General features: G+C 45.3%; 2 protein-coding genes across 2 annotated transcripts; both read left to right on the forward strand.

Moving 5' to 3' along the window:
• Positions 1–2301: 2301 nt before the first annotated feature.
• EIF3CL (eukaryotic translation initiation factor 3 subunit C like) lies at positions 2302–15857 on the forward strand. The gene is made up of 21 exons (XM_075179010.1): positions 2302–2410; positions 7327–7455; positions 7579–7644; positions 8035–8224; positions 8476–8601; positions 8895–8958; positions 9634–9746; positions 9962–10086; positions 10344–10518; positions 10599–10702; positions 10832–10973; positions 11244–11369; positions 11874–11967; positions 12278–12465; positions 12766–12990; positions 13317–13680; positions 13853–14012; positions 14100–14165; positions 14279–14366; positions 14559–14724; positions 15649–15857. The coding sequence occupies exons 2-21, from the start codon at positions 7355–7357 to the stop codon at positions 15732–15734; spliced, it is 2769 nt and encodes a 922-aa protein (XP_075035111.1). The 5' UTR covers positions 2302–2410; positions 7327–7354; the 3' UTR covers positions 15735–15857.
• A 668-nt stretch (positions 15858–16525) lies between these two features.
• On the forward strand, positions 16526–25993 carry PRODH2 (proline dehydrogenase 2). The gene is made up of 10 exons (XM_075179012.1): positions 16526–18225; positions 19691–19884; positions 20600–20720; positions 21073–21156; positions 21677–21757; positions 22097–22243; positions 22475–22641; positions 24504–24614; positions 25024–25112; positions 25387–25993. Exons 1-10 carry the CDS (start codon positions 17800–17802, stop codon positions 25554–25556), a joined length of 1590 nt encoding a protein of 529 aa, XP_075035113.1. The 5' UTR covers positions 16526–17799; the 3' UTR covers positions 25557–25993.
• Positions 25994–26379: the final 386 nt, after the last annotated feature.

Here is a 26379-nt window from a genome sequence, read left to right on the forward strand (position 1 = left end):
AATTTCAAATATAAGTGCAGGATCGCAGGAGATCCAAAATAGGTTGAACTTGGTGGACTGGTTTTTTTTTCAACCTCATCAACTATGTTACTTTCTGTTAATAGGTCTCATTTTCAGACACAGTAAAGCAATACTTGGGTTATATTTTTATGCACAAGAACATGTTTATGAATGTGCTTATTGTATCACATCTTGTTCTGGGTATAATGCTTGATGTATGTTCTTCTTTAGTGTAGAAGTTACAACAGGTTAAAGGTTTATAGTTAATATGGAGGGAAACACTAAATGCTACATCAGTTCTTCCATTTTATCCTTGCCTGCATGGGCGGAGGTTGGTGCAATGTGATAAACAAAAATGCAATTACACAAAAGTGATAATGATCTGATTATGTATTTACAGGTTTACTACCCCACAAAATTATAATTGTCATAGATGTTCCGTGAATGTAAAATACACTGTTCCATCTTAGCCTGATTTTCAACTGTAGATTTGTTAAAAGAGTAAAATATTACTGCAGACAGCTAATGCTCCTACCTCCGCTTTAGGAGTGTGTCCTGATGGGATAAGATACAGGTCAAAAAGCTGAAACTCGGTTACTGTAACATCACTGGCCCTACCCCGGTATATGAGTTAAACAACCCCATGTCTGACAACTATCCCAATTCTGAGGGACAGTCCTGCTCTCCTGACTGCTGGTTTGGAGGTATGTGAGTGAGCGCTGTGCACACCTGCCACTGGTGAGTGTGGCAGTGCAAGGGTGTTTTCAGGAAAGGAAAGGTGGTTGTAATCGGACTAGTGATTCAGAAGTCCTAGGTATACCCCATGGCAAGGTGGGCACGCACCCTGCACCATGCCCCGATTGCACATTTTGAATTGTTGGAGACAGGCAACCCACGCAGTGAATGTCTGCAAATCAAGTCTGAATGGCAATGAAACATGTCGAGTATGAGAGACACTTGCTCATCTAACAGAATTCCAAGTGATCATTTTCTTGCATTAAAAGTAAATTGAGTTTAGTGGTACACAATTTGGGATCATGATTGACTTCTATTCAACTGCTCAAACCATTATTGTGTGAGTAATATTATACATTTGAGGACCTGAACACTGTTAGTTGTCTTGCCCCGTTGGTTGCATTATTAGAGGCACTATACAGTTGGAGGTAAGAGGCACTTCTTGTTTGTACAGAAACCATCTTGTTGTTTTTGGGAGCGTTGTCAGCACTTTCTGTGGGTCATGGTGAGATTTGTTAATTTAACAGCAGACCTTGGTCCCTTATGTATGTGTACAAACGCTGGCATGGTGTTATTTTAATATATCTTCAAGAGAGGAAAATTGTTGCTTGCAGTACAGCCTTTATTGTTGCAATGCAAGTTCTTATGGTTGCGAGATGATAAAATAATTACTTATACATCTTTAGATATCTGTGTAAGACAGTGTTACATTTGAGAGTTGTGACAACTTCCAGCGCTGTACTTAAGTCAAGTCTGCCGGCCTGTCAGTCACTCTGTATATGTCAAGTTATAGAAGCAACTCTGTCCTACACTGGCAACCTGCAGCAGAGAAGGGAGAGAGCATTGTGGACACAGATATATATAGATATATATAGATATAGATAGATAGATATAAAACACTCCTATTATTTCATGTATAATATACCAGTAATATATTAGCTCAGCACTATGCAGCCTTTGATGTACTTGGTTTTATTTCCCCACATCCTCAGTCCCCAGAGCTAGCAAATAAGACGTCACTGTGTATTTTTTACATTCATTCTGTAATATAGGGATGGATATATTGGTTGTTATGCTTTACTGGTAACCCATTTATATGGCACCATTATGGTATGTATCCATACATAGCTGGCATTGCCAATAATATACCTTTGTGTTTTCAGCCACATGGGGCTGGAGAGTAACTTGATCACACCCTATGAAGTCTCCTTCTTATCCAAAGATCCAGTCAGCACATGTCAGGTACAGATAGCACATACACAATTTTCTTTAGAAAAAAGTTCTAATCTGTCCTTTGGTGGCCATTTTGTTGTAGCCTACACAATTACACGCAATGGATGTCGGTCATCAAGAAAATGGCAGTTACTGTAGATATTATTCGAGTAAAATGTGAAATGTGCGTTTATTCTCTGCGTCCGGCGCTAGTACTGGCTGGTAATAGTTGTATGAATCCTAAATTACATTTTAAACTGAAGATAAATGCCCGGATGAGCCAGTATACAGCTGGATGTTAGGGCAGCGGGGCATGCCGGGTAATGTAGTCCAGGGAGAACAGGAAACGAGTGTAACTTCCGGTGTAGTGTGTGCCGGGTGCTGCGCATGCGCAATTCGTTCTTCGGTCAGCCATTCTGCGCCTTTCCCAGCCGGGCGAGCAGCGTGTGTGCGGCACAGAGAGGTGAGTACCGGGGCGGGGGATCCGGGGTCCGGGCCTGAGAGCTGCCGGCAGACCGTGGAGCCGCTAGCGGTGTGCTGGGGCCGGGGGCCTGCAGGAGTCAGCAGGGAGGACATGATGCAACGTGGGGGCAGCAGCAGCCGCAGGCCGGAGGGGGACAGCTGGGGGCGAAGGAACTGACTAGCTGATGTATAGCAAGCAGTGACCCTAAGAGCTAGCAATCTACATGCCAGGAGTGATCAGTGTGTACGTGGCATAGTGATCCCAAGAGCTAGCAATCTACAGGCCAGGAGTGATCAGTGTGTACCTAGCATAGTGACCCCATGAGTTAGCAATCTACAGGCCAGGAGTGATCAGTGTGTACCTAGTATAGTGATCCCAAGAGTTAGCAATCTACAGGCCAGGAGTGATCAGTGTGTACCTAGTATAGTGACCCCAAGAGCTAGCAATCTACAGGCCAGGAGTGATCAGTGTGTACCTAGCATAGTGACCCCAAGAGTTAGCAATCTACAGGCCAGGAGTGATCAGTGTGTACCTAGCATAGTGATACCAAGAGTTAGCAATCTACAGGCCAGGAGTGATCAGTGTGTACCTAGCATAGTGACCCCAAGAGCTAGCAATCTACAGGCCAGGAGTGATCAGTGTGTACCTAGCATAGTGACCCCATGAGTTAGCAATCTACAGGCCAGGAGTGATCAGTGTGTACCTAGCATAGTGACCCCAAGAGCTAGCAATCTACAGGCCAGGAGTGATCAGTGTGTACCTAGCATAGTGACCCCAAGAGTTAGCAATCTATAGGCCAGGAGTGATCAGTGTGTACCTAGTATAGTGATCCCAAGAGTTAGCAATCTACAGACCAGGAGTGATCAGTGTGTACCTAGTATAGTGATCCCAAGGGCTAGCAATCTACAGGCCAGGAGTGATCAGTGTGTACCTAGTATAGTGACCCCATGAGTTAGCAATCTACAGGCCAGGAGTGATCAGTGTGTACCTAGTATAGTGACCCCAAGAGCTAGCAATCTACAGGCCAGGAGTGATCAGTGTGTACCTAGTATAGTGACCCCATGAGTTAGCAATCTACAGACCAGGAGTGATCAGTGTGTACCTAGTATAGTGACCCTAAGAGTTAGCAATCTACAGACCAGGAGTGATCAGTGTGTACCTAGTATAGTGATCCCAAGAGTTAGCAATCTACAGACCAGGAGTGATCAGTGTGTACCTAGTATAGTGATCCCAAGGGCTAGCAATCTACAGGCCAGGAGTGATCAGTGTGTACCTAGTATAGTGACCCCATGAGTTAGCAATCTACAGGCCAGGAGTGATCAGTGTGTACCTAGTATAGTGACCCCAAGAGCTAGCAATCTACAGGCCAGGAGTGATCAGTGTGTACCTAGTATAGTGACCCCAAGAGCTAGCAATCTACAGGCCAGGAGTGATCAGTGTGTACCTGGCATAGTGATACCAAGAGTAAGCAATCTACAGGCCAGGAGTGATCAGTGTGTACCCAGTATAGTGATCCCAAGAGTTAGCAATCTACAGGCCAGGAGTGATCAGTGTGTACCCTAGTATAGTGATCCCAAGAGTTAGCAATCTACAGGCCAGGAGTGATCAGTGTGTACCCTAGTATAGTGATCCCAAGAGTTAGCAATCTACAGGCCAGGAGTGATCAGTGTGTACCTGGCATAGTGATACCAAGAGTTAGCAATCTACATGCCAGGAGTGATCAGTGTGTACGTGGCATAGTGACCCCAAGAGTTAGCAATCTACAGGCCAGGAGTGATCAGTGTGTATGTGGCATAGTGACCCCAAGAGCTAGCAATCTACAGGCCAGGAGTGATCAGTGTGTACCTAGTATAGTGACCCCATGAGTTAGCAATCTACAGGCCAGGAGTGATCAGTGTGTACCTAGCATAGTGATCCCAAGAGTTGGCAATCTACAGGCCAGGAGTGATCAGTGTGTATCTAGTATAGTGATCCCAAGAGTTAGCAATCTACAGGCCAGGAGTGATCAGTGTGTACCTGGCATAGTGATCCCAAGAGTTAGCAATCTACAGGCCAGAGATGGCGCTCAAGGTCTTTGAAACAAAACAAATATGTAATTCCAACATTTCATTCAGAATTTCATACTGACGCCTCTATGTTGTTATTTTATATTACTTCAATGGATTGGCTGCAGACAATGTGTGAGTGCCGGATTTCAGTTGCCTGTTGCATTTTTGCTGGCTTAGCTTCTGATTGTTGTGCTGTTTCATTTTGGTAACGTAAACAGTCCTAATTTTTGTGAGGTTTCATCTTGTGGTGTTTGGTTTCAGTTGTACCAGGGGTCAGTCTGTGTGACCTATAAAAGCTTTGTCAGTACCAAAATGATGTAGTTTGAGAGAGGATTCAGTCAGTCTCCGAAATGTTACCACACGATCTCTATATACTTAATAACCTTTCTGAGAAGACCTGGGAGTGCCTTTATTAATTATACTTTTGAATCATATTTCCTGGTTTCTGAGCATTGTTAGTGCAGGGTTATATTTTTGGTTGTGTCTGATATATAAGTATACATATCTATCTATATGTGCATGAACATCCCTGGAGATCAGTAATCTCAGGGTTCACATAGATAAGTGTGCAAAACAATATCTGTGGGTGAAGCTCCTTGTTAATGAGAGGTCAGAGGGAATGGTCAGACTGGTTCAAGGTGACTCAAACAACCTTACGTTCCATCAGTGCTACGCACGTTGAATCCTGAAGTGGATGGGCTCCAGCAGCAGAAGACCACACCGGGACTCACTCTTGTCAGATAAGAAGAGGAACGTGAGGCCACAGGCTCATGGAAACGGGACAATTGAAGATTTGGATAAATGTCGCCTGGTCTGACAAACCTCAATACTGCTGCGATGTGCACATGGCAGGGTCAGAATCTTGAAGTAAAGATGAATCCATCCTGCAATTTGTCAGTGGTGCAGGCTGCTGGCGGTGTAATGTTGCTGACAATGTGCATCCTCTATGGCCGCAGTCTACCCATACTAATGATTACATCCAGCAGGATAACATCCCATGCCAAACGCTATGGCTGGTTCTACGATAATGACAATGAGTCCAGTGTACTCTAATGGCCTTCACAGTACTCAGATCTCATCCTATGATCACGTATGGGATGTGGTGCAGCGGGAGATTCACACAATAACGTGCAGCAACCGCGTGATGTCATCACGTCACCGTGGACCAGGATCTCTGAGGAAAGTTTCCAGCCCCTGTATCCATGCCATGAAGGATTCAAGGGTCCTACCCAGTACTGGAAAGGTGAACCTAATAAATTGGCCACTTAGTGTATTATTTATCCATATCTTTACAACTGGCAAACCGTTGAAAAAGACCCAGGACCCCGGGTCGGTGATTGAGCGGACTTACTAGATTCATTATCCAGCCGGAGATCAAGAGAGTTGTCAGCCTGGACCCGGGACTATTACATCGTAAACACGCTGATTACATCTCATCCCTCCCGTGGAAGTGAATTAGCTTTATCATTAGAGGATATTGTGAATTCTTTGGGCCACCAGCTTATGGTTGACATTAGTGTGCTAGTGTTTGTATTAAACCATCGTTTTAAAAGGATAATATGCCAGATCTGGATATGGTTTTGTATTATGCACCATCATACACTGAGTGTAAGATTGAAACCATCTGAGAACGGGATTGCAGCCATAATATCTGACAAGCCTCTGTACAAGCAGTGTGAGCATATTGAATGGGGCCAATGCCCAGATATTGGTGTTTTTGGTGAAGTGTCTTTCACATGGTGATGTTCTAACATCCACAGACGGTTGTTTGATTTTCATCACCAGCACCAGAAGCCGTCTCTGCGGTTTTGAGCTATGTGTGTATTTTCATTTTTTAGATCTGATACTGCATTGTCTTTCCTTCTCTCTCCATTATATGACATCATCGGGAGACTCTTTTTGCAGAATTTCTACTTTACGTGGAACAACTTATGATCTTTTAAAAACTAAGGATTAGATTTACTAAACTGCGGGTTTGAAAAAGTGGAGATGTTGCCTATAGCAACCAATCAGATTCTAGCTGTCATTTATTTATCACATTCTACAAGATGACAGCTAGAATCTGGTTGCTATAGGCAACATCTCCACTTTTTAAAAGCTGCAATTTAGTAAATCTAGCCCTAAAGACTCTTTGGGAGTATATGTCTTTGTATATTGGACATTCCATTTTGACATATTTATTTATAGATTGAAATTGTCATATTAAGTAATCCAGGTCTATGTGTTTCTTTGCGTCTGAGATATATGTGATTTTTGTGTGGCAAACCGTTGTTGATTTGTTTGGCGTATGAGCTATGTAGACACTGTTGTTGAGTTGTTTGGCGTATGAGCTATGTAGACACTGTTGTTGATTTGTTTGGCGTATGAGCTATGTAGACACTGTTGTTGATGTGTTTGGCGTATGAGCTATGTAGACACTGTTGTTGATTTGTTTGGCGTATGAGCTATGTAGACACTGTTGTTGAGTTGTTTGGCGTATGAGCTATGTAGACACTGTTGTTGAGTTGTTTGGCGTTTGAGCTATGTAGACACTGTTGTTGAGTTGTTTGGCGTATGAGCTATGTATTGACTAACTCCCCTCTTCCGAGTGATCAGTAAAACTGGAGAACTTGGCACCACCATAACCATTTATCGTTCCCTCTATTTGTGCTTTAATCTGGCTCCATGAAAGCTGCCTTCTTATTCCTTTATGACGATGATGTATTTCTGGAGTCCTATACATTGGTGATTTTGGATAAGGATGTAATATTCTTGCACATTTCATGACTTTCATTTCTTGTGTCCTTTTAATTTTTAAGTTTGTGTGAATATTGTTCATGTTAATATTGTGTGTAATAGTGGATGGTAATGTCTGTGCTTGTTCCACAGTATCGCGTGACCCAAACCAGCTGCCAACATGTCTCGTTTCTTTGCCACCGGCACCGACAGCGAGTCGGAATCATCCCTCTCAGGAGATGAAGCTCCCCCCAAGCCAGTGGGAGGTACTTATGGCAAACAGTAAGTGTCTCTAGCCTATATTCCTGCCCTGTTATCGGAAGGGGGGATGTGATTTGGGGGAAGGGTTCATGGATCTTGTTCCCTAGTTTGGTGTCTTACACTTGTTTCCTTCCAATCACTCAGGCCACTTCTTCTCAGTGACGATGAAGAGGATATGAAACGCGTTGTGCGTAGTGCAAAGGATAAAAGGTTAGTAACTTAATGGAACGCTCTCCTATTCATTTCTAACTCTAATTTGTATTTCCTGTAACCCTGGTGACTGTTCTTACTAGATGCCTGGGGCAGAATGTTACTTGTCCGTATCCCAGAGCCTTCTTTACAGTCCTGAAAGCTTCAGCAATCACCCCGGTGCACAGGACCCCTTATCCTTGTAAAACCTCTGCTTCTGAAACTATTTAGATAAAAGGTTTTTATCTTTATAGACATATATACAGACAGCCGGCTGTCGGCTACAGATAAGACAGTTTCTTCCTCAGAGGGGTCACTTTGCATATAAAATAAATAATCTAGGAGCGATGACCACCAGCTTGTCCATTTTTGTGCCGTTCTGCAACGATTCCAAAATTCTTTCTTGTACAGGTTTGAGGAGCTGACAAACTTTATCAAGACCATCCGTAACGCTATGAAGATTCGGGACATGACCAAATGTCTGGAGGAGTTCGAGCAGCTGGGCAAAGCTTATATCAAGGCCAAAAACATAGTGGACAAGGAAGGGGTCCCCCGTTTCTACATCCGGCTGCTGTCTGATCTGGAAGACTATTTGAATGAGGTGAGGCGCTGGTGTAAAGTACACGGGATGTACTTATCTCCTGGTCTCCAGGTTCCATAGCTGGGAGAACGTGTTCTTGAAGGACAATACGACCATGCTCTGGTACCCAGTAGTAGGTGGCACCGGCTAATGTTAGTTTTAGGGTCTTTTTTTATGGGGTCAAAGCCAATTAACCCAGGCAAACATGGGGAGGACATGCGACACCACGTAGCAGATCTGACGAGTAACCCCGTGACTCTTATTTCTTGCAGCTATGGGAAGACAAAGAGGGCAAGAAGAAGATGAACAAGAATAACGCCAAAGCTCTGAGCACCCTGCGGCAGAAACTGCGCAAGTACAACCGGGATTTTGAAGGACCCATCAGTGCCTATAAGCAGGTGAGTTACCAGTGGGGTTGAGAAGGTTTCTCCACCAGGGCTGCTCTGCAATTCAGTGCTGGTCCTGTCCACACACAACGCCCGGTAGTCCCCACCCCGGCATATGATATATGGGATATCTGGTGAATTAGGTGGTTGGTTGTCAGTGCTGGAAAACTTTTTAATGTGTCTCTAGTCATTTCTGCAATTAATATTTTCCAGTGCAAATGGCCGTTTATAGTATCCCGTCTAAAACCATCATCCTGTTGTCGGGTTTGTATCCGTTGGTCAATGATAAACTTCTTGTTTTCCAGAACCCCGAGGAGTCTGCAGATGAGGATCAAGAAAAGGACGATGACGACGACGATGATTCAGATGGTGAGAATCTTACCGGGAAGCGTCATTACTTTGTGTTTACCCTGTGTCTTGTGTGACAGAAATATAACAATCTTGTCATGGATTTTGTTTGCGCTTTATAGATTAAAGTCCTATTTACGCCCTCTATCCCCCACCACTGGCTCGGTAGCAAGACCATGTGAATTAATATCGCCTTTTCTCTGTTTCTCTCTGTGCTAGGATACACATTGCCCATCAAACTTTAGTCTTCTGTCTGATTGTTGAATATTAACTCATAGGGGCATATTCAATTCCGATCCGGAAAATGCGCACTACTGCCGGTAATACGGTACCGCAGTAACGCAGATTTTCGTACGCAGCCCTGTGGGCTGCGAACGAAAATCCACGTTATTGCGGTACCGTGGATTAAGTTCACGGCCCGTTCCGGCGCAATCCCGCGGATCGGGATCGGATTTGAATATGCCCCATAGACTGTTTCCTATAGTGCAGTAATCTTGTATCAACAAACAACAATAGTCTTTGCTGTCTAGGGTAGAATAAGGATAGGATGTGAGGACTGTGAGTACTGTCTTTACCTACTTACTGGACACACATCTCTATCTGCTTATCAACCTGCCATCGCCGCTTTACGCACGTTAAAAATAAATTTTTATATGACCTAAGTGTCGTCTACTTATCTTCTCTCCTGTCATTCAGCCTCGTCTTCCAGTGAGGATGAAAAAGATGAAGGCATGAGCGCCAGCAAGTTCCTGAAGAAGGTGGAATCTGCTCCCCCAGATGCCCGAAACAAGTTCCTGAAGAAAGCAGAGGTAAGGAGGATTCTGGGTAACATTCCTGAGACGACACCCCTTATCCGTTTCCTGCTCTGGTGTTTCTGCTTGTATTTTTCCCTGGCAGGCCTCCTATCTGGCGATATACTTAAGACAGAAATATTGTCCAGCACTAGAGTAATGTGAATAACGATTGTTTTGCAGCATCTCCTAACAGGTATTAACACTTTTTTGATAAATCTGCTTTCTCCCAGGAGGCAGAAGATGATGAAGAGTCATCGGATGATGAAGATTGGGGTTCTGATTCTGAGGACTCTGACTCAGAATCTGAGGACGATGAGGGAAAATACACCTCTCTGGCTTCTAAATTCCTTAAGAAGTGAGTATGATATTTTTGTAGTATTATGTCTTGCGTACCTGCCATCATCTTCGAGCTCTATGTAGTATATCTGCTTCCAACATTTGAATTTGTTTCAACGGATGACCAGGGGAAGCCGTCCACGCTGAGCCATTGCAGGAGACACCTCCTACTCCCCTGAATATCGGGCTCGCTTGTGATCTTTCATTATGTGCATTCTGTCTTCTCTAGTCTTACGCATTTCACTTTAAACCTTGTGTCGCTTTGCCTCGTTTCAGGGCGGTGTCGGAAGGAGATCGCCAGGCTGCCGAGAAGAAAAAGGAAGACAAGGCCAAGAAGAAGCAGCATCGTAAGACCAAGAGTAGAGTTGAGGAAGGCGTTGAGGGCGAGGAGGACGAGAACGAGGCTGGGGGAGAGTGGGAGAAAGTCAAGGGGGGCGCTCCTTTGGTTAAGGTGAGAGAATATTCAAGGAATGGGGGGGATTTTTTGTGTTGTGCCATCTCGAGACTTACACCCATCTTTTACCCCTGCAGGAAAAACCAAAGATGTTCGCCAAGGGTACGGAGATCACTCCCCCCATCGTGGTCAAGAAGCTGAATGAGATCCTTCAGGCCAGAGGAAAGAAAGGGACAGACAGGTGAGTAACAGGAATACACGACCCTCGTTCTTCCGCCTTTGAACTCCGACCTTTACTTCCGCTATAGATACATGTGATTTTTGGTGATACGTTTATTTGGCTAACCCTGTTCTTTGATTCCTCCCGCAGGGCGGCCCAGATTGAGCTCCTTAACATGCTCGTTGTCATCTCTGAAGAAAACAATCTGGGGCAAGGAATCGCCGTCAAGATCAAGTTCAACATCGTGGCCTCTCTCTACGACTACAACCCCAATCTGGCTGCTTATATGAAGGTAGAAATCGCCCACAACGTTTTATCTTATATGCTTGGTCTCGTATCCCATAGAACCATTTGGGAATTACTCTTTACCTGTGGAGAGTTGTGTTGTCCTTTGTGTATGTGACGATGTCTGATCAGTTTCTGGCACAGCCATGTTATCTGTCCCAGTTAGAGGCTGAGTACATGGCGGTGTTTCCTTACTACAATAATGAAATAACTGGGTGTAATGTATTTTGTATGTGACGTGCGCTACTAATCTCTGTGTGAATGTTTCTCTCCTCAGCCTGACATGTGGAAGAAGTGCCTGGATTGTATACATGACCTGATGGATATCCTCTTTGCTAATTCAAACATGTTTATTGGGGAGAATATCGCAGAAGACTCTGAAAATCTAGTAGTCGGCGACCAGGTAACCAGTCATATACCCTGTGTTTACCCCATCATAGTCCTACTAATGTCTCCCCCCAATCCTGTCCACCCCCCCTCCCCCCCGTCGTATACACATTATCTACGTCTCTCCCTGTTCCTGAGCTGTGTACATTTGGGAGGGGGGAATGGAATATTCAGCTGTGAAAGCGGAACTTTGCACACCATTGAACATGCTCTGCTTGAAATAAATGTTACTATAGTTGTTTTAAGGAGTTAACAAATATCATCTATGCTGTCTGACTTCATTTTACGGACAGTAAATTAGCAACTAGTGTTAGTTAAGTTGTGAATGTCAATGTTTAATAAAACAACCTCAATAATGTAAGATCTTTCTGAAGTCTATGCTACGTATTAGTTCTACAGAGCTGGGGTCACGTGTGATTGTGTTTGAGTTTTACGTGTTTGCTATAGTCTGTGTATGCTGCCCGCCCTGTACACTACGCGTGTCTATAATAAGTCTGTACCTCCTCTCTACGCTCTCCAGCCCCTGCGTGTCCGTGGCTGTATTCTCACACTGATCGAGAGAATGGACGAAGAGTTCACCAAAATCATGCAGAACACAGACCCCCACTCGCAAGGTACGTGCAGACAGGTCTTCATCTCTGTGAACCCCCCGCCGCACCATTAATAAGAATTACAATCTGTTGGCGGGATGCTGTGTAGTCTGTGATCATCATCTGCTCACACATCACTGCTGACATTAAGTCCCAGACTTAACTTCTGTAATAACCAGCGGGCGAGAGATTTTTCTTTGCTCCGGATTCGGACAATGTTCCGGTTTTATGTTCTGTATAGGAAATGCCTTAGATAAGTCTGTGGCAGGGATCATAATAGGGCTGCTTAAGGTCCTGCCTTGTAAATGAATTGTCCTCCGCACTTTCTCCGCAGAGTACGTGGACAACCTGAAGGATGAAGCCCGGGTGTGTGAGGTGATCGAGCGAGTACAGAAGTACCTGCAGGAAAAGGGCAGCACAGACGAGATCTGTCGGGTGTATCTACGCAGGATCATGCACACCTACTACAAGTTTGACTACAAAGCCCACCAGAGGCAGCTCAGCTCGGCCCAGGAGTCCAAGGTAACATCGCCGATGGGACATCCTTTATAATATTCTGTTTCCTCGTACAGGGGAACCCATGTAGTGTACACTGTTTGCAGATAGTGTAATTATAATTGTTACTTGTTTTGAACTTGGTTACTCTGTGACTCTCCCTGCTCGGCAGAGGCACACTAGGGATTGTGGTGCCACATCAGCCTTAGAGCTAAGTTGCCAACCTCCGATCTTTTGGTGGCCACGATTCCTGGACGATGTCGATATATGTAGTAATCTCGCTTCATGGCCTTCAGGCTCACAACTCTCCTCCTCTCTCTTGTGCAGTCTGAACAGGACCAGGCGGAGAACGAGGCGGAGGACAGCGCCGTCCTCATGGACAAACTCTCCAAGTACATCTACGCCAAGGATCGGACAGATCGTATCCGGACCTGCGCCATCTTGTGCCACATCTACCACCACGCACTCCACAACCGCTGGTTCCAGGCTCGGGACCTCATGCTTATGTCCCACCTGCAGGACAACATCCAACACGCAGACCCCCCAGTGCAGGTAATGGAATGACCGCATGTTGTGTAAATCACGGCTTCTCCCGAGATGTGCTGTGTCCCAGACTACTCAGTGTGTGGCTGTTACACATAACTTGGCCACTAGGGGTCAGTGTAACTTCAGAGTGTGAATAATCTGTTTAAAGATGAAGCTTGCCTTCATATATATGCAGTATGTAAGTGTATTGATCAGCCATGTGTCTTACTACATAGAATCAGAAGAATACAGCAAAATAAATCCTATTTTTAAATGGGACTGTAAAGCCTCTTTATCATGGTACGAGTGATCGTTGGTTCCTCACTGTCCTGACCCCTCTCTGTCCTCTCCAGATCCTGTATAACCGTACCATGGTGCAGCTTGGTATCTGCGCCTTCCGGCAGGGGATGATCCGAGATGCGCACAATGCCCTCCTGGACATCCAGTCTAGCGGCCGGGCCAAGGAGCTGCTGGGCCAGGGCTTGTTGATGAGGACCATGCAAGAGAGGAACCAGGAACAGGAGAAGATCGAGAAACGTAGGCAGATCCCCTTCCACATGCACATCAACCTGGAACTGCTGGAGTGCGTCTACCTGGTGTCCGCCATGCTGCTGGAGATCCCGTACATGGCTGCTCATGAGTTTGATGCCCGTAGGAGGATGATCAGCAAGCAGTTCCATCACCAGCTGCGTGTGGGCGAGAGGCAGCCTCTCCTGGGTAAGGAGCACAACGGGTTTGTTTTTAGGGTGTCTGTATGAAACCATGGGTCGGGTGGTGAAGACGTCCACATCAGAGCTAGTTACATTTTCTGGGGTTTGTCTTAGACTTGTTATAGAACCTTCAGATCTGCTGAGTTGAAGGTCTTACAGAAATGTCTTGTGTCCCTCAGGCCCACCAGAAAGCATGAGAGAGCACGTGGTGGCAGCTTCTAAGGCCATGAAGATGGGAGACTGGAAGACTTGTAGAAACTTCATAATCAATGAAAAGATGAATGGCAAGGTGTGGGACCTGTTCCCGGAGGCAGATCGTGTGCGGAACATGCTGGTCAGGTGAGGAGAAACCGGACCACCTGGGATAGACATGGATCTCTGTGCGATAAGTTCACATTCTTACCACATTTCTCCTCTTCTCCGTAGGAAGATCCAGGAGGAATCTTTACGCACTTACCTCTTCACATATAGCAGTGTTTACGATTCTATCAGGTGAGACTCACTTTATTTAACGTGGTCAACTGCAAATTGTAACTGGTTTCTGTGGTAGAAGAACAAGTTGGTTTATTGATCTTTTGTCCATATTTTTTCTAATCTTCTCTCAGGATGGGCATATTAGGGGACATGTTCCAGCTGGAGATCCCCACCGTACACAGCATCATCAGCAAAATGATTATTAACGAAGAGCTCATGGTGAGACCCACTTGAGTTATGATGATTATCTTTGTATTGTAGGGCTAGAAGAATATTCTGTCTCATTTGTTCTGTTTTGTTATCTTGAATACGTCTGAGACATCATCGGTTGTCCCTCTATATTGGTGCTGTGGTCCAGTAGGAGCCGATGACCAATGTTGACGTTGACCATTGATTACTCTTGACTTGTAGGCCTCCCTGGACCAGCCGACACAGACTGTTGTGATGCACGGGACCGAGCCCAGCTCTCTACAGAACACTGCTCTCCAGCTGGCCGAGAAACTGGGCAACCTGGTGGAGAACAACGAGAGGATATTTGACCATAAGCAGGGCAGTTATGGTGGATACTTCAATCGAGGTGAGGAAAGCTGTATGTTGTGTAGGCTTCATCTCCATCTTCCACCATCGTCAACACCAACAGTTCCTATTTCTCCATCTTACTTCCAGTATTTTACAGGCTCTCACAAATCCATGTATCTTTCCCATATAATCCTTTCTTGCTATTTACCTAACAGCCAGTACGTGAGCGAATATTTACCTAGGACTGGGATTTCAGGGGAAGCCTTTATACTGTGCACCATATACTTCCTGTTTGCAAGCCTATTGAAGAATACACTCGGTCGCCAATGTTTGATTACAGAATACCTGATTATCATATAGTTACATAAGAAGTGTATATAGAATAGTCCAGTCCCGGTTTATAATATATATCGTAGTGGTTAGTTAGCACTTCTGCCTCACAGCACTGGGGTCATGAGTTCAATTCCCGACCATGGCCTTATCTGTGAGGAGTTTGTATGTTCTCCCCGTGTTTGCGAGGGTTTCCTCCGGGTGCTCCGGTTTCCTCCCACACTCCAAAAACATACTGGTAGGTTAATTGGCTGCTAACAAATTGACCCTAGTCTGTGTGTCTGTCTCTGTCTGTGTGTGTGTCTGTCTCTGTCTGTGTATATTAGGGAATTTAGACTGTAAGCCCCAATGGGGCAGGGACTGATGTGAGTGAGTTCTCTGTACAGCGCTGCGGAATTAGTGGCGCTATATAAATAAATGATGATGATGATGATTTGTAATTATATTTTACATTTAGTGGTTCTGTTACTTTTGAGATTCTAGTATAACAGAAACCGCTGTGCAGTAAATTGTGGGGATATATATTGCCCTAAGTGCAGCGAGTGGGTAGCGGGATGCAGCCAAGTACAGTGTGTGGGTAGTGGGATGCCCTCTAGTGGTAAATGTTAGTAACTGCATTATGTACTAACTGCTTCTTTTTGTCCCTCTCCAGACCAGAAAGATTCCTACCAGAGGAAGGAGGGCGGCTACATGAGGAGAGGATACAGACGAGACCAGCAGAACCAGAGCAATTACTGATAACCCCCCTCCCCCGCCCCCGTCCATCTGATCACCGTTCCCTGTTGATATCAGAGGTCGGCTGTTACCGGCCCATTGTCCCATCATGACTCTTATGTAATAAAGATATTTGAGTGACTGAAACCAGCGTCTGCTGTGTAATCTTTCCCTGACTTGATCTGACCTTCATGGAGACCCGACGCCTACATGCAGTAGAGGCAGCCATTTTTCTTTTTGTTTCTGAACCAATAGGACAGCGCAGTTCGCTTAGTGACGTCACTGAGGCACGAGGCACTGAATTAACTGGCTGATGTGTTGCTTCAGAGTTGCTGCCTCCTCTGCGTGTGGGTGTCTGAAACATTTTACAATTTCCGGTTTGGTCAAACTTTGCCCTCTCCGAAGCCAGAAACGGGAGACTGAGCACCTCCAGAGTTATTAAACTCACACAGGTCTCTTATTTATCTTATGAGAATCGTTTCACCTGCTCCCTTCTGAGGTAAATCCTCGTGTAGGACCAGACAGGTGTTTTATGTTCCTGCTGTGTTGCTTTGAACTGTGGTTGTAACCTTGGTCTTGGTGAATCGTCAGACTGTGCTGTTGCATATATTGATTGGGTGCACAAATAGCTGCCTCCTCTGTACCCTCTGTCTGCTGGTGGGGAGATTGGTTCCTTACAGATACACCATGGTGTGTGCAGGTTACAGGAGCTCGTAAAAGGATTTTCTATTCATAAAGGACATAACCTGGTCCTATTTATCAGTGGTAATATGATGGGGGGGGGTCTCTTGGGTCCACCATAGAAAGTTGGTTAATTACTGGGAATTGTATCAGAAGGTTGTTGCTGTTTAGTAACATCCGCTCCTACTTTGGTTGATGAAATACAGGCAAGTGCCAATATAAGGCCTCATAGCCACATGTCTACTAAAGTCCACAGGAACGCCGCTCATTGGACACCTGGGTTATGGGAGACGCACCATTTCAGAAGATCCCATAAATGGTGGATTGGGTACATAACTGGTGGCTGAGAGGACATCGGTGTCCTCGTTCTACCACTGGGCCACCTTACGTGCTCTGGGTCATCCTGGAAGACGTGGCTCCTGACGGGAGGGAGAGTAATGCAGCAACGTGGGGTGAAGATGACTGTCTACCATTAAGGTCGTGAGTAGCATTGATCTTGGATTCTAAAGAAATGATTGAACCCATACCACATCAGGACAATGCTCTCACAACAACGTGGAACCACCAAAACCCTTCATTGTTGGAAACCAGCGCTCAGGGCCGTATAGTTCTTTAGGTTGGCCCTTATCTATTTGTGGAGAACATGGCGAAGGTTAATTCATCTGATGCCACCTCCCTCTACTGCTCTGTGCTACATGATGTTTGTACCACTGAACTCCCAAACCTGCATTGTTATGTGTGATGTCTATACTGCACCCTGACACCCATGTTCATGTTACCATTCCTTAATCTTTTGTTCTTCGTCTGTTTTGTCTGAATGATTGCAGGGACATATAATGATCCTGGAACAAGCGTTGATGATATTTGTTCCACGTGGACATCACTTTAGACACCGCTGTTGGCAAACAGAGCCATCTACATCCCTCAAGCTCATGGCAAGAGCACCCCAATAATCACCCCCTCTTTCAAAGTCACTGAGCTCACCTCTTATAACCATGCTACCCAAATTGGAGGTGATGCCTATAGCAAACAATCAGATTCTAGCTGTCATTTTGTAGAATGTACTAAATAAATGATAACTGGAATCTGTTTTTTCAAACCTGCCGGAAAGCTCTCAGCTTGGTACATTTACCCCCTGGTGTTATCTGGGGTTTTTGCTCACGTTACATTATTTTCTATTCTGTTATCTCAGCGGGGGCTAGATGTTGGTTTATAGGATTTGCAGTAGACTGGGTGAAATATTAAATAGTTTCTATACCCAGCAATGAGTTAGTTAATCCTGGATAGTTAATATATAGCCCCACCGTGAGTGTTTGCAGAACATCGCACGCTTTGCTGAAGCACCTTTCTAACGTATATAGGCTGCAGACTATTGATCTGTTAACCCTTTCCTTCCCTCCAGCCTGACATGATCAGTGGGCTGGTTCAGGTTAATCTGTCACCCAGTGAGGAGGTCAGACGTATGTACACAGCCATCACCTGGCCTCTTCCCATGTCCTGTCCTGAGGTGCTCTCTGCCGTCATTGGTCGCTGTCCGCCTCCCTTGTCCTGCTTCTGTCTGCACCTTTGTCCCCGAGGTGGTTGGAGAGGACCAGCGCTGAACATGTGGTGGCTCAGCCGCTGTGTTCGTTTGGGGTCTTCTCCTCTCCCTACGACTGCCTGGACCCTGACGCTGCCTTGTAGAGCGGGGTCTTCTCATAGAGTGTCAGCTCAGAGGGCGCTTGATTTTTCTGATGGAGGGGTCTTTAGACTGAAGAGCAGGTGGGAGGTGGTCAGAGGTCTCCTTATATTTAGAATGTGCTCTGTACCCAGCCTGGTGAGAAATTCTGACAAGGTGAGTGAGGGGCTTCTCATACAACGTTCCTGATTTCCTTGTGCTCGTTCTACTATTCCGTCACCCTCTGTACCTCTTGGCCTGCTTCCCTGGCCCTGTTTTCTTAAGCTTCGGCCACCTTCTTGCTGATTTCTACCTTCCCTTTCACTATCTGTCCCAGAAATAATCTGATTTGCTTTACCCTGTCACCTGTGTTTGTATATATTTTTGTATCATGTTGTGTCTTGGTTCCCTGTTTTCTGTATATGTAATGTACGGCGCTGCGGACCCTTTGTGGAGCCTTATAAGTCACAGATAATAATAATAATAATAATAATCATCATTCTGGTCGTCTGATGCGCCTTATGTCTTAATTACCCTCCGGTCTCTCAATCTTCCCAATGGTCTCTCTCCATCCCACTAATCTCTTGTTACAGGGATCCTTTTCAGAACCCAGTAGATCATTACACACAGGGCCGGATTAACCATAGGGCTAACTGGGCTACAGCCCAGGGGCCTATGGCATCCAGGGGGCCCTTGAAAGTGCTCAGCAGCAGTATTGATCGGGCGGGGGCGCCCCCAGCCCGATCAGTGCTGCTGAGCACTTTCCCTGCAGTACTTCCCCGGCGCGCTGTAGTCTCCTTACTGAGGAGATCTCGTGAGTCTAAGTAAGAGCGGGGGGCAGCTCGGATCACGGGGGAATGGAGGCCCCCTTAGCCCAGGGGCCTCCATTCCCTTAATCCGGCCCTGATTACACATACACACTCGTCCTGCGACCTTTCAACCCTCTTGTCTCTGTCATCCGCTCCATAGATTGTAAGCTCTTTTCCTGGCTGTGTGTTAATCCCCAGCATTGAATGTATCTAGAAACCTCTCTTGTGAATTGTTCTGTTTGTGTCCTGTCCGAGACGTTGTTCTCATAATTAATTATTTCTCAGATAAGACAACACTCTGTTAGTTAACGCACATTCCTGCAGGTCTTAGACCGGTTTCGTGTGCAGGAAAATTGTCCATTCACGGTGGCCTTAGTAAAGTCCACACCTTTCATTTATATCCCCTAATTGATGATAAGATGATTTGTAATCCAGTGGAATTAACTTTTATAATGCTTTGTTGTTAAAGCATAACACAGGGTGCAATCTGATGAAGTCTGATGTACCACACTGCCCAGCCAAAAACTGTGTGGACCCAGACTTAGTCTACTGGTGGTGGGGAATTGAGATTGTAAGCTCCATTGGCACAGATGTGTCTGAAAGTTCTCTCTGCATAATATGTTGTCGTATACAGATAAAGGGTAATGATATTATTAAAGTTTTTACTCTCTAACCTATCTACTTGTGAGCTAGAGATATCAGCATTCACTATCATTATGCAAGTTTTCTAACCAATTCCTCATTGATATTAAAATGTATTTGTGACATACAAAGTGGTATGTTCCTAATAACGTGGATGCCAATGTGTAACCGTCGTATGCGCCCTCCCCCAGCTGCTGTCCGTCTCCCGCAGGCTCCTGGGCCGCCGGCTCTTCGAATGGGTGATGAGAGGTTCGGTATACGGGCAGTTCGTGGCTGGGGAGACCCTACCTGAGATACAGGTGTGTGTGGACAGGCTGGGGAAGTTGGGCATTCGGCCTATGTTGGCAGTGCCCATCGAAGAGGACCTGGGCGAGAGCAAAAGCGGGTGAGCTGGACAGAATTATCGGATGATATGACCAAGTATCCCCTGTTCCCTCAACTTTACTGCTTGTGCAAGACATTTAGGCATAGTGTAATTTCTCTACTAATATGGCCACTAGGGGCAGTGTTCTATGGATAATCTTGTCCTGGTCCTTTCCCAACTAAACTATTGTAGCCTTATACTGTCCAGACAGCTTTGTCCCATATAACTAAACAATCAGGTTGTGAGTCATGACAATTACAAACTTTCCCACAACCAATTCCTGTACGTGTGTCCTTAAAGCAGCCTTTATACATTCTGTAAAACTATTTTTCATGTGCCCGGATGTTCTACCCTCCTCACTGATGCTTTAGTTGCTAAGCAATGGCTCTCCATGGATAGCAATAGAAGCACTGCCACCTGCAGGCTATCATAGGTACTGCATCCCATCAAATAAAAGTGATATCTGTGGGGGTGGGGGGGGTGGGGGTGGGGGGGGGGGGGTTATTTACTAAACTGCTTATTTGAAAAAGTGGAGATTCTAGCTGTCATTTTGTAGAATGTACTAAATAAATGATAACTAGAATCTGATTGGTTGCTATAGGCAACATCTCTACTTTATCAAACCCACAGTTTAGTAAATACACCCCCTGGTTTCTATGGGTAAAGCACATGTCTGATCATTGCATTATTAAATGAATTGCAGGGAGGTCTGAGTTCTGCTTTCTCTGTCCCGCAGGGAGCGCTGGTACCAGCAGAATGAGGAGATTATGATGAACTGTGTGGATCTCTCAGCCGCTGGGGGCGACCGGCCCATGATGCAGCTGAAGATCACCGCCCTGATGAGCGCCGATCTATGTGTGAGTACAAGAGAGGGCTGGGACGGTCAGAGGCTGCTAGACAGACACTGCCAGTAAACAGACACCCATGGAGAGACACAGACAAACATCTCCTGCTATGGACAGACTGGTATCTTGGGTAACAAGTGAGGATCAGTATAAGCTGAGCTCTTTGGGATAACCAGTGCTCCATCTGTGCACCTCTACATTGGCATACATCTCTCGCTATAACATATACTGTAATGTAAAGGAGACATGTGGACGTAGATAACATACACAGCTAATCTCTGCCAGTCATTACTCTGAGCTGCAGTTTTTGGAGTAGAATAAACCTGTCCTAATGATTTCATTTCTCTTCCATTGGTGTTACCAGAAGGTGCTGACTGTGTGTCTGTCTGACCCGTCCCGGAGGGCAGAGCTCAGTCCTCAGAGGATAGTCTCCATCATGGAGGGGAAGGTAAGGGGAACATCTGTCTCTGTTGCCTGTTGGACCTCTACTGATAATCCGTTCTCTCTTGTCCTGTGTGACCTGGACGCGGTACCGCTTCCCATACTAATCATCACTTGTGTTTATTCCAATCCGACACCAGCTTTCTATCTGACTTCTGACAACAAAGTGTCTTAAGGTTCTGACAACAAAGTGCCTTAAGGTGACTGCACAATGCCATATCACCAGTGATACCAGCACATGGCACTAATGTTGCCTTCTTTGTTATCCCCAAATAACTGCAACAGCTGTGAATGATCCAATTGTGTGGTCACCCACCAATCGCACTGATAGTCCCCCATGTGACCCATGCGTAGTCCTGACCACCTCATGGCTGGCCCTGTTCAATTTGGTGACCCACCCACGTGGCCAAATTGGACCCAGATCCTGTCCTTCAGGACCCTGGCTAAGTGACAGGATTGTCCCGCCTCTCAATGACCTAAGTCTGAGCCATGACCTGACTCTTCCATCTTTCCAATCTGGATTCTAGGATTCATCCTTCTCCTGTCTGACGGAGCAACAGAACCGGCATCTCCAGAACTCCGTTCTCAGACTCAGCCGGGTCGGGAAGGTGAGAACCGTGTATGTATAACGTATGTCAATGTACAGCAAGGGGTTTATATTCCTGGAGCTGTGTCCGGAAATGTTTTCTGTACCGGAGTGATGTCATAGCTGTCAGATTATAACTGATTACATTAATACTCCTTTTTATTTATCCGGTGTCACCTGATGCTCTCATCACCCACATGTAATAAATTAGAAATAGCAAAGTGCAAACATTAAATGAGGTCCCTGATCTAAAGAGCTTGCAGTCTAATCCGTTTATATCAATATAATTTCTGGCAGTGGTAATATTATTTGTAGATTATAGATAGCAGTGTTTAAACACATCTATTCCCTTCTCTTCCAGCATGCGAAAGCCAAAGGCGTGCGTGTCTTAGTGGACGCAGAGTACACGTACATGAACCCAGCCCTCAGCCTGGTCACCCTGGGGATGATGGCACAGTGTAACCAGGATGAGCCCTGGATCTGGAACACCTACCAGTGTTACCTAAAGGTAAGACGGGCACCGGACATACAGGACCCTGGGAATATGTGGGGTCATTCACGGAAACTGCTGCACAGGTAGCTGTGCGGAAATGAAGAGTTGTCCTTGGCGGCCAATCAGATTCTGACTCTCATTTTTCTAATATGTGGCAGAAAATGAAAGCAAATTTCTGATTGGCTGACAGGGGCAACCTGCACCACATAACCACCCCCTGACACTTTATCACTGCTCCACTTCTAGGACTCATTCCAGAACCTGTCCCAGGACCTGGACACAGCTGAGAGCTTGAACCTTTGTTTTGGGGTGAAGCTGGTACGTGGGGCGTACATGGACAAGGAACGGAAGCTGGCCAAAGAGAAGGGGTACACCGACCCCATACAGCCTGACTGGGCAGCCACCAACAGAAGGTGAGGAGCCCGCTGTCCTATGCCTATGTACTACGTATGGGGGCAGCTATGAAAACTGGTGCACAGGGAAAAAGATGTTGTAACCCAATGTGTGTAGTAGTAGGAAACAGTGTGTTAATCAATAATAATGATACAAATGCCATTGATTGATTAGGTATTGGGGTTTTTATGCCATTTGCAACCTTTCCGTTATTTTAATCATGTCTAATAACACGTGACAGCTCGGAGGCATTGTTTTACACAACCTTTTAAAACTTTCGCCTTGTACCATGTCAGCCACACACACGGGATCCCAGGAATCCCGCTAACGCGTCTCAGCTAAGAGTCCGCAAGAGCGACTTACGCGTTTCCTTTGTTTGACCAGGTTCTATACCACACAAGTATTACACATCTATATACTGCCGTCAGATAGCCCACCGTTAATCGCTAACTATAGAACAATCTATCATGCACCTCTCTATACTGCATTATCTATGTAAACAAACCATTCATTCATCCTTTCTCTCAGTTATCTAAACATACAAACAGACGCAAGGTAAATCTTTTACTTTACAAAGAGTCCTTCGAGATTATATACACCATACATGAAATGCTTACATATGGTACAGATAATACATTATAGTTTAACAGACATGACATTATAATATATTACTCAGCTACTCTCAGAGATTAGTTCCCAGTTCATATCTAGTAATGAGTTACTATATTCTGTTCCTAGGTTAACTTTGTATGTCACTAACCCTCTCCTGGGTGTATTTCACTTCTAGGGTTTCTTGGGTGTGTATGTATAAACATTGGCTTGCAAAAGTATTCAACCCCCTGACATGGCAACATATTTGACTGTATTACAAATGACACTTATAGATTGTTCTAGACAGTATTTGTTGGGAACCAGTAGGCTAAGTAATTTTCAAGCTCATAGTTCATTATTTGTCTGCAGATTTATCTTCTTTAACAAGAAATAAAAATGACATATGCTGTTTGCATAAGTATTTAACCCCATGTAGACGAGACAGAGAGGGGGGAAAGATACACAAAGAGAGAGAGAGAGAGAACATGAGAGAGTGGGAGTGAGTATGATCTAGGGTGAATTAGAGATGTATAAAGATAAGGGAGAGAGAGTATTGCTGTATTGCAGGGTAGGGATACTGATAGGGCAGGTAGTAGGTAGTTACAGGATTAGTAGATGGCAGGAACGAGTAGATTGCATTATATAGTACAGGCAGATTTATAGATTACATTGCAGCATATTTTATACGTATATGCAGGACTAAAATGCAGGTAGAGACTATATTGCAGGATATAGACATACTTGTCAACTCTCCCGGAATATCCGGGAGACTCCCGAATTCCGGATAGGTTTCCCAGACTCCCAGAAGAGCAGGGTAACCTCCCGCATGTGCCCACTTCCAGTGACGTGGGCTAAATAAGAGCCGCAATGACGAGATTCTTAGGGAATTGCGTCATTTTGACGTCACCCACTAAATCCCGGCAGATTATAGTATATTGCAGAGTAGATAAAACAATATAGATAGAGGCAGAGAGCTGAGATGTCCTGAAGAAGTGCCCAGGAAGGTGTAGGTGCAGCATCTTGGAGGCAGATTCCAGCTGGGTCTCACGTTTATATAACCCTTGACCACAATGAAGAGTCGAGCGGCCATGACGGGAATCCCTTCGACCCCCGTGATTACGTTATTGTCGGGCGCGGCGTCAGAGCTCCTTAAGTCTGCTTTAAGTTACTAAACACAACTGATAGAAGTGATATAATCTGGTTGCTATGGGTTACAGCACCTTTTCATGTGCACCAAGTGAATGTTTGACAATAGAATAACATGAACTTTCCTGACCTCTGACCTCCGCAGTTACCAGCGTTCCCTGGATAAGATGTTGGATTTGATTGGACAGCGAGGGCAGCGCTATAACCTTATAATAGCCAGCCACAACGAGGAGTCCGTTCTACACTCCGTTACCAGGTGGGCGATGACACTGGTGTGAATTGTGTTTATATCAGTTTATTTCCTAACTGTATTCTCAATAACTAATAACTATTAGGACTATCCGAGTGACGTAATTATAATCTCTCCGTAATAACGTCCGATTTCACTTAGATGTAAGACTATAATTTATCGGACATGTCCATATCGAGTTCACGCTGCACCACTTGAGCTTACACTCTATTTCCAGAAAAACACATCGTCATTAATTTTCGTGCAAAGCCAGTTGTCTTTGAGACTGAATCAGAACCAGAACTTTACTCACCTTACAAAGTTGTCTTTTATATATTTCAATGTAAAACTCTTTGGCACAAGATATTTCCATGGCACAACTCTTTTATCCCTGTAAAATCAATTGCTTCTGAAGCTGGCACTGCCCTTTTTACAGGATGGCAGAACTGGGCATTGACAAGAGCAGCGGATCGTTGTGTTTCGGACAGCTGCTGGGAATGTGCGACCACGTGTCCCTCACGCTGGGTACGTATCCAGAAAACCAATCTTCCTACAATCCACAATTTATCCCGCGTCACGTGTAAGCGCTGTAACATTGGGGGAGTATTGGTGGGTAATTAAGATCTCCAAATGATTTCCTTGGCTAAAAAATAAGTATATATAAAACAACAGGATATAATGTGGCCAATTTTTTTCCCCTTCTAATTCCACAAGTGTAACCATCTATGTGATTAACCCTTTCATAACCGTATGACTTTACTGACTGAGCTTTTGTGCCTCTTTCCTCCGTCCTAACCAGGTCAGGCCGGGTACTTGGTGTATAAATCTATTCCATATGGATCCGTGGACTCGGTCCTCCCCTACCTCGTACGACGGGCGCAGGAGAACCAGAGCGTCCTCCAAGGGATCCGGAAGGAGAGAGACCTCCTGCGCGGAGAGATAAGAAGGCGGCTGCTGGGCCGAAGCTAGAACCGTGGCTGATTAGATCGATCCAGCCCAGACCACGGGTTATGTGGAGAAAGCTCTGCGGACGGTAGCGGATGAACGTATTGGGCCTGATTCATGTTTGGACGCAAGTCTTTGTATGCGCCGTATCTCGCGTGAATTTGTGCTACGCATGTGTCAGAACGGGACTTACGCCAATCAACGCAACTGCACCAATGTCAAAGGTGGAACAGGGATGGGAAACGTTGGACAAACACAGGGAATGTACAGTGAGGGCGTTCTGGGGGAGGTGCGGCAGATTCAAGTCCTGGGTATCTTGTACGTACGCTTGTTTAGCCGTATTACATCTACAGGCAGGTGTCAGTGCCGACTGATAGTGATTACTACACGTGTGTGCCACTCGATAACACAGAATATGTGTATGCAAGTAAAGGGAAATAAAAACACATTGTCTATGTACAGTACGCATTAAGCACATCCTTATTTATGTATTTAATGTAAGCGCATTTGTATTACTTATTATAGTGTTCATTTATTTGCTCAAATATTTTGTGTGCATGTGTTCTGATGAGGGTCTGAACTCTGCTGTGTCTGTTATCATACGGCACGTAGCATTTAGTCAGAGCGAACTTATACCAGGATTCAAATAGAAATGGATCTCGAGATCCACACGGACTTGAATACGCCATGAAATTACGTCCAAGTTCCGTGTTCTTTTTTTTTTTTTATTTATCGCAAGTTGCTTCCGAACTTCAATCGGGCCCATTCTGTTCGCATCCGGGTTCCGGAACATGAAGACAACGTGACAGTAGGCAGCACGGTGGCTCAGTGGTTAGCACTTCTGCCT

This window comes from Mixophyes fleayi, chromosome 7 (genome assembly GCF_038048845.1).
Source record: "Mixophyes fleayi isolate aMixFle1 chromosome 7, aMixFle1.hap1, whole genome shotgun sequence".
In the NCBI taxonomy this organism is placed as follows: Eukaryota; Metazoa; Chordata; class Amphibia; order Anura; family Limnodynastidae; genus Mixophyes; species Mixophyes fleayi.

Coding starts and splice junctions, on each gene's coding strand:
- PRODH2 (XM_075179012.1), top strand. CDS start 17,800: ATGATCAGTGGGCTGGTTCAGGTTAATCTGTCACCCAGTGAGGAGGTC. Junction 18,226..19,690: donor TGGTGAGAAATTCTGACAAG/GTGAGTGAGGGG, acceptor GCCCTCCCCCAG/CTGCTGTCCGTCTCCCGCAG. Junction 21,758..22,096: donor GACTCAGCCGGGTCGGGAAG/GTGAGAACCGTG, acceptor CTTCTCTTCCAG/CATGCGAAAGCCAAAGGCGT.
- EIF3CL (XM_075179010.1), top strand. CDS start 7,355: ATGTCTCGTTTCTTTGCCACCGGCACCGACAGCGAGTCGGAATCATCC. Junction 8,225..8,475: donor TGGAAGACTATTTGAATGAG/GTGAGGCGCTGG, acceptor TATTTCTTGCAG/CTATGGGAAGACAAAGAGGG. Junction 10,519..10,598: donor GGGGCGCTCCTTTGGTTAAG/GTGAGAGAATAT, acceptor TTACCCCTGCAG/GAAAAACCAAAGATGTTCGC.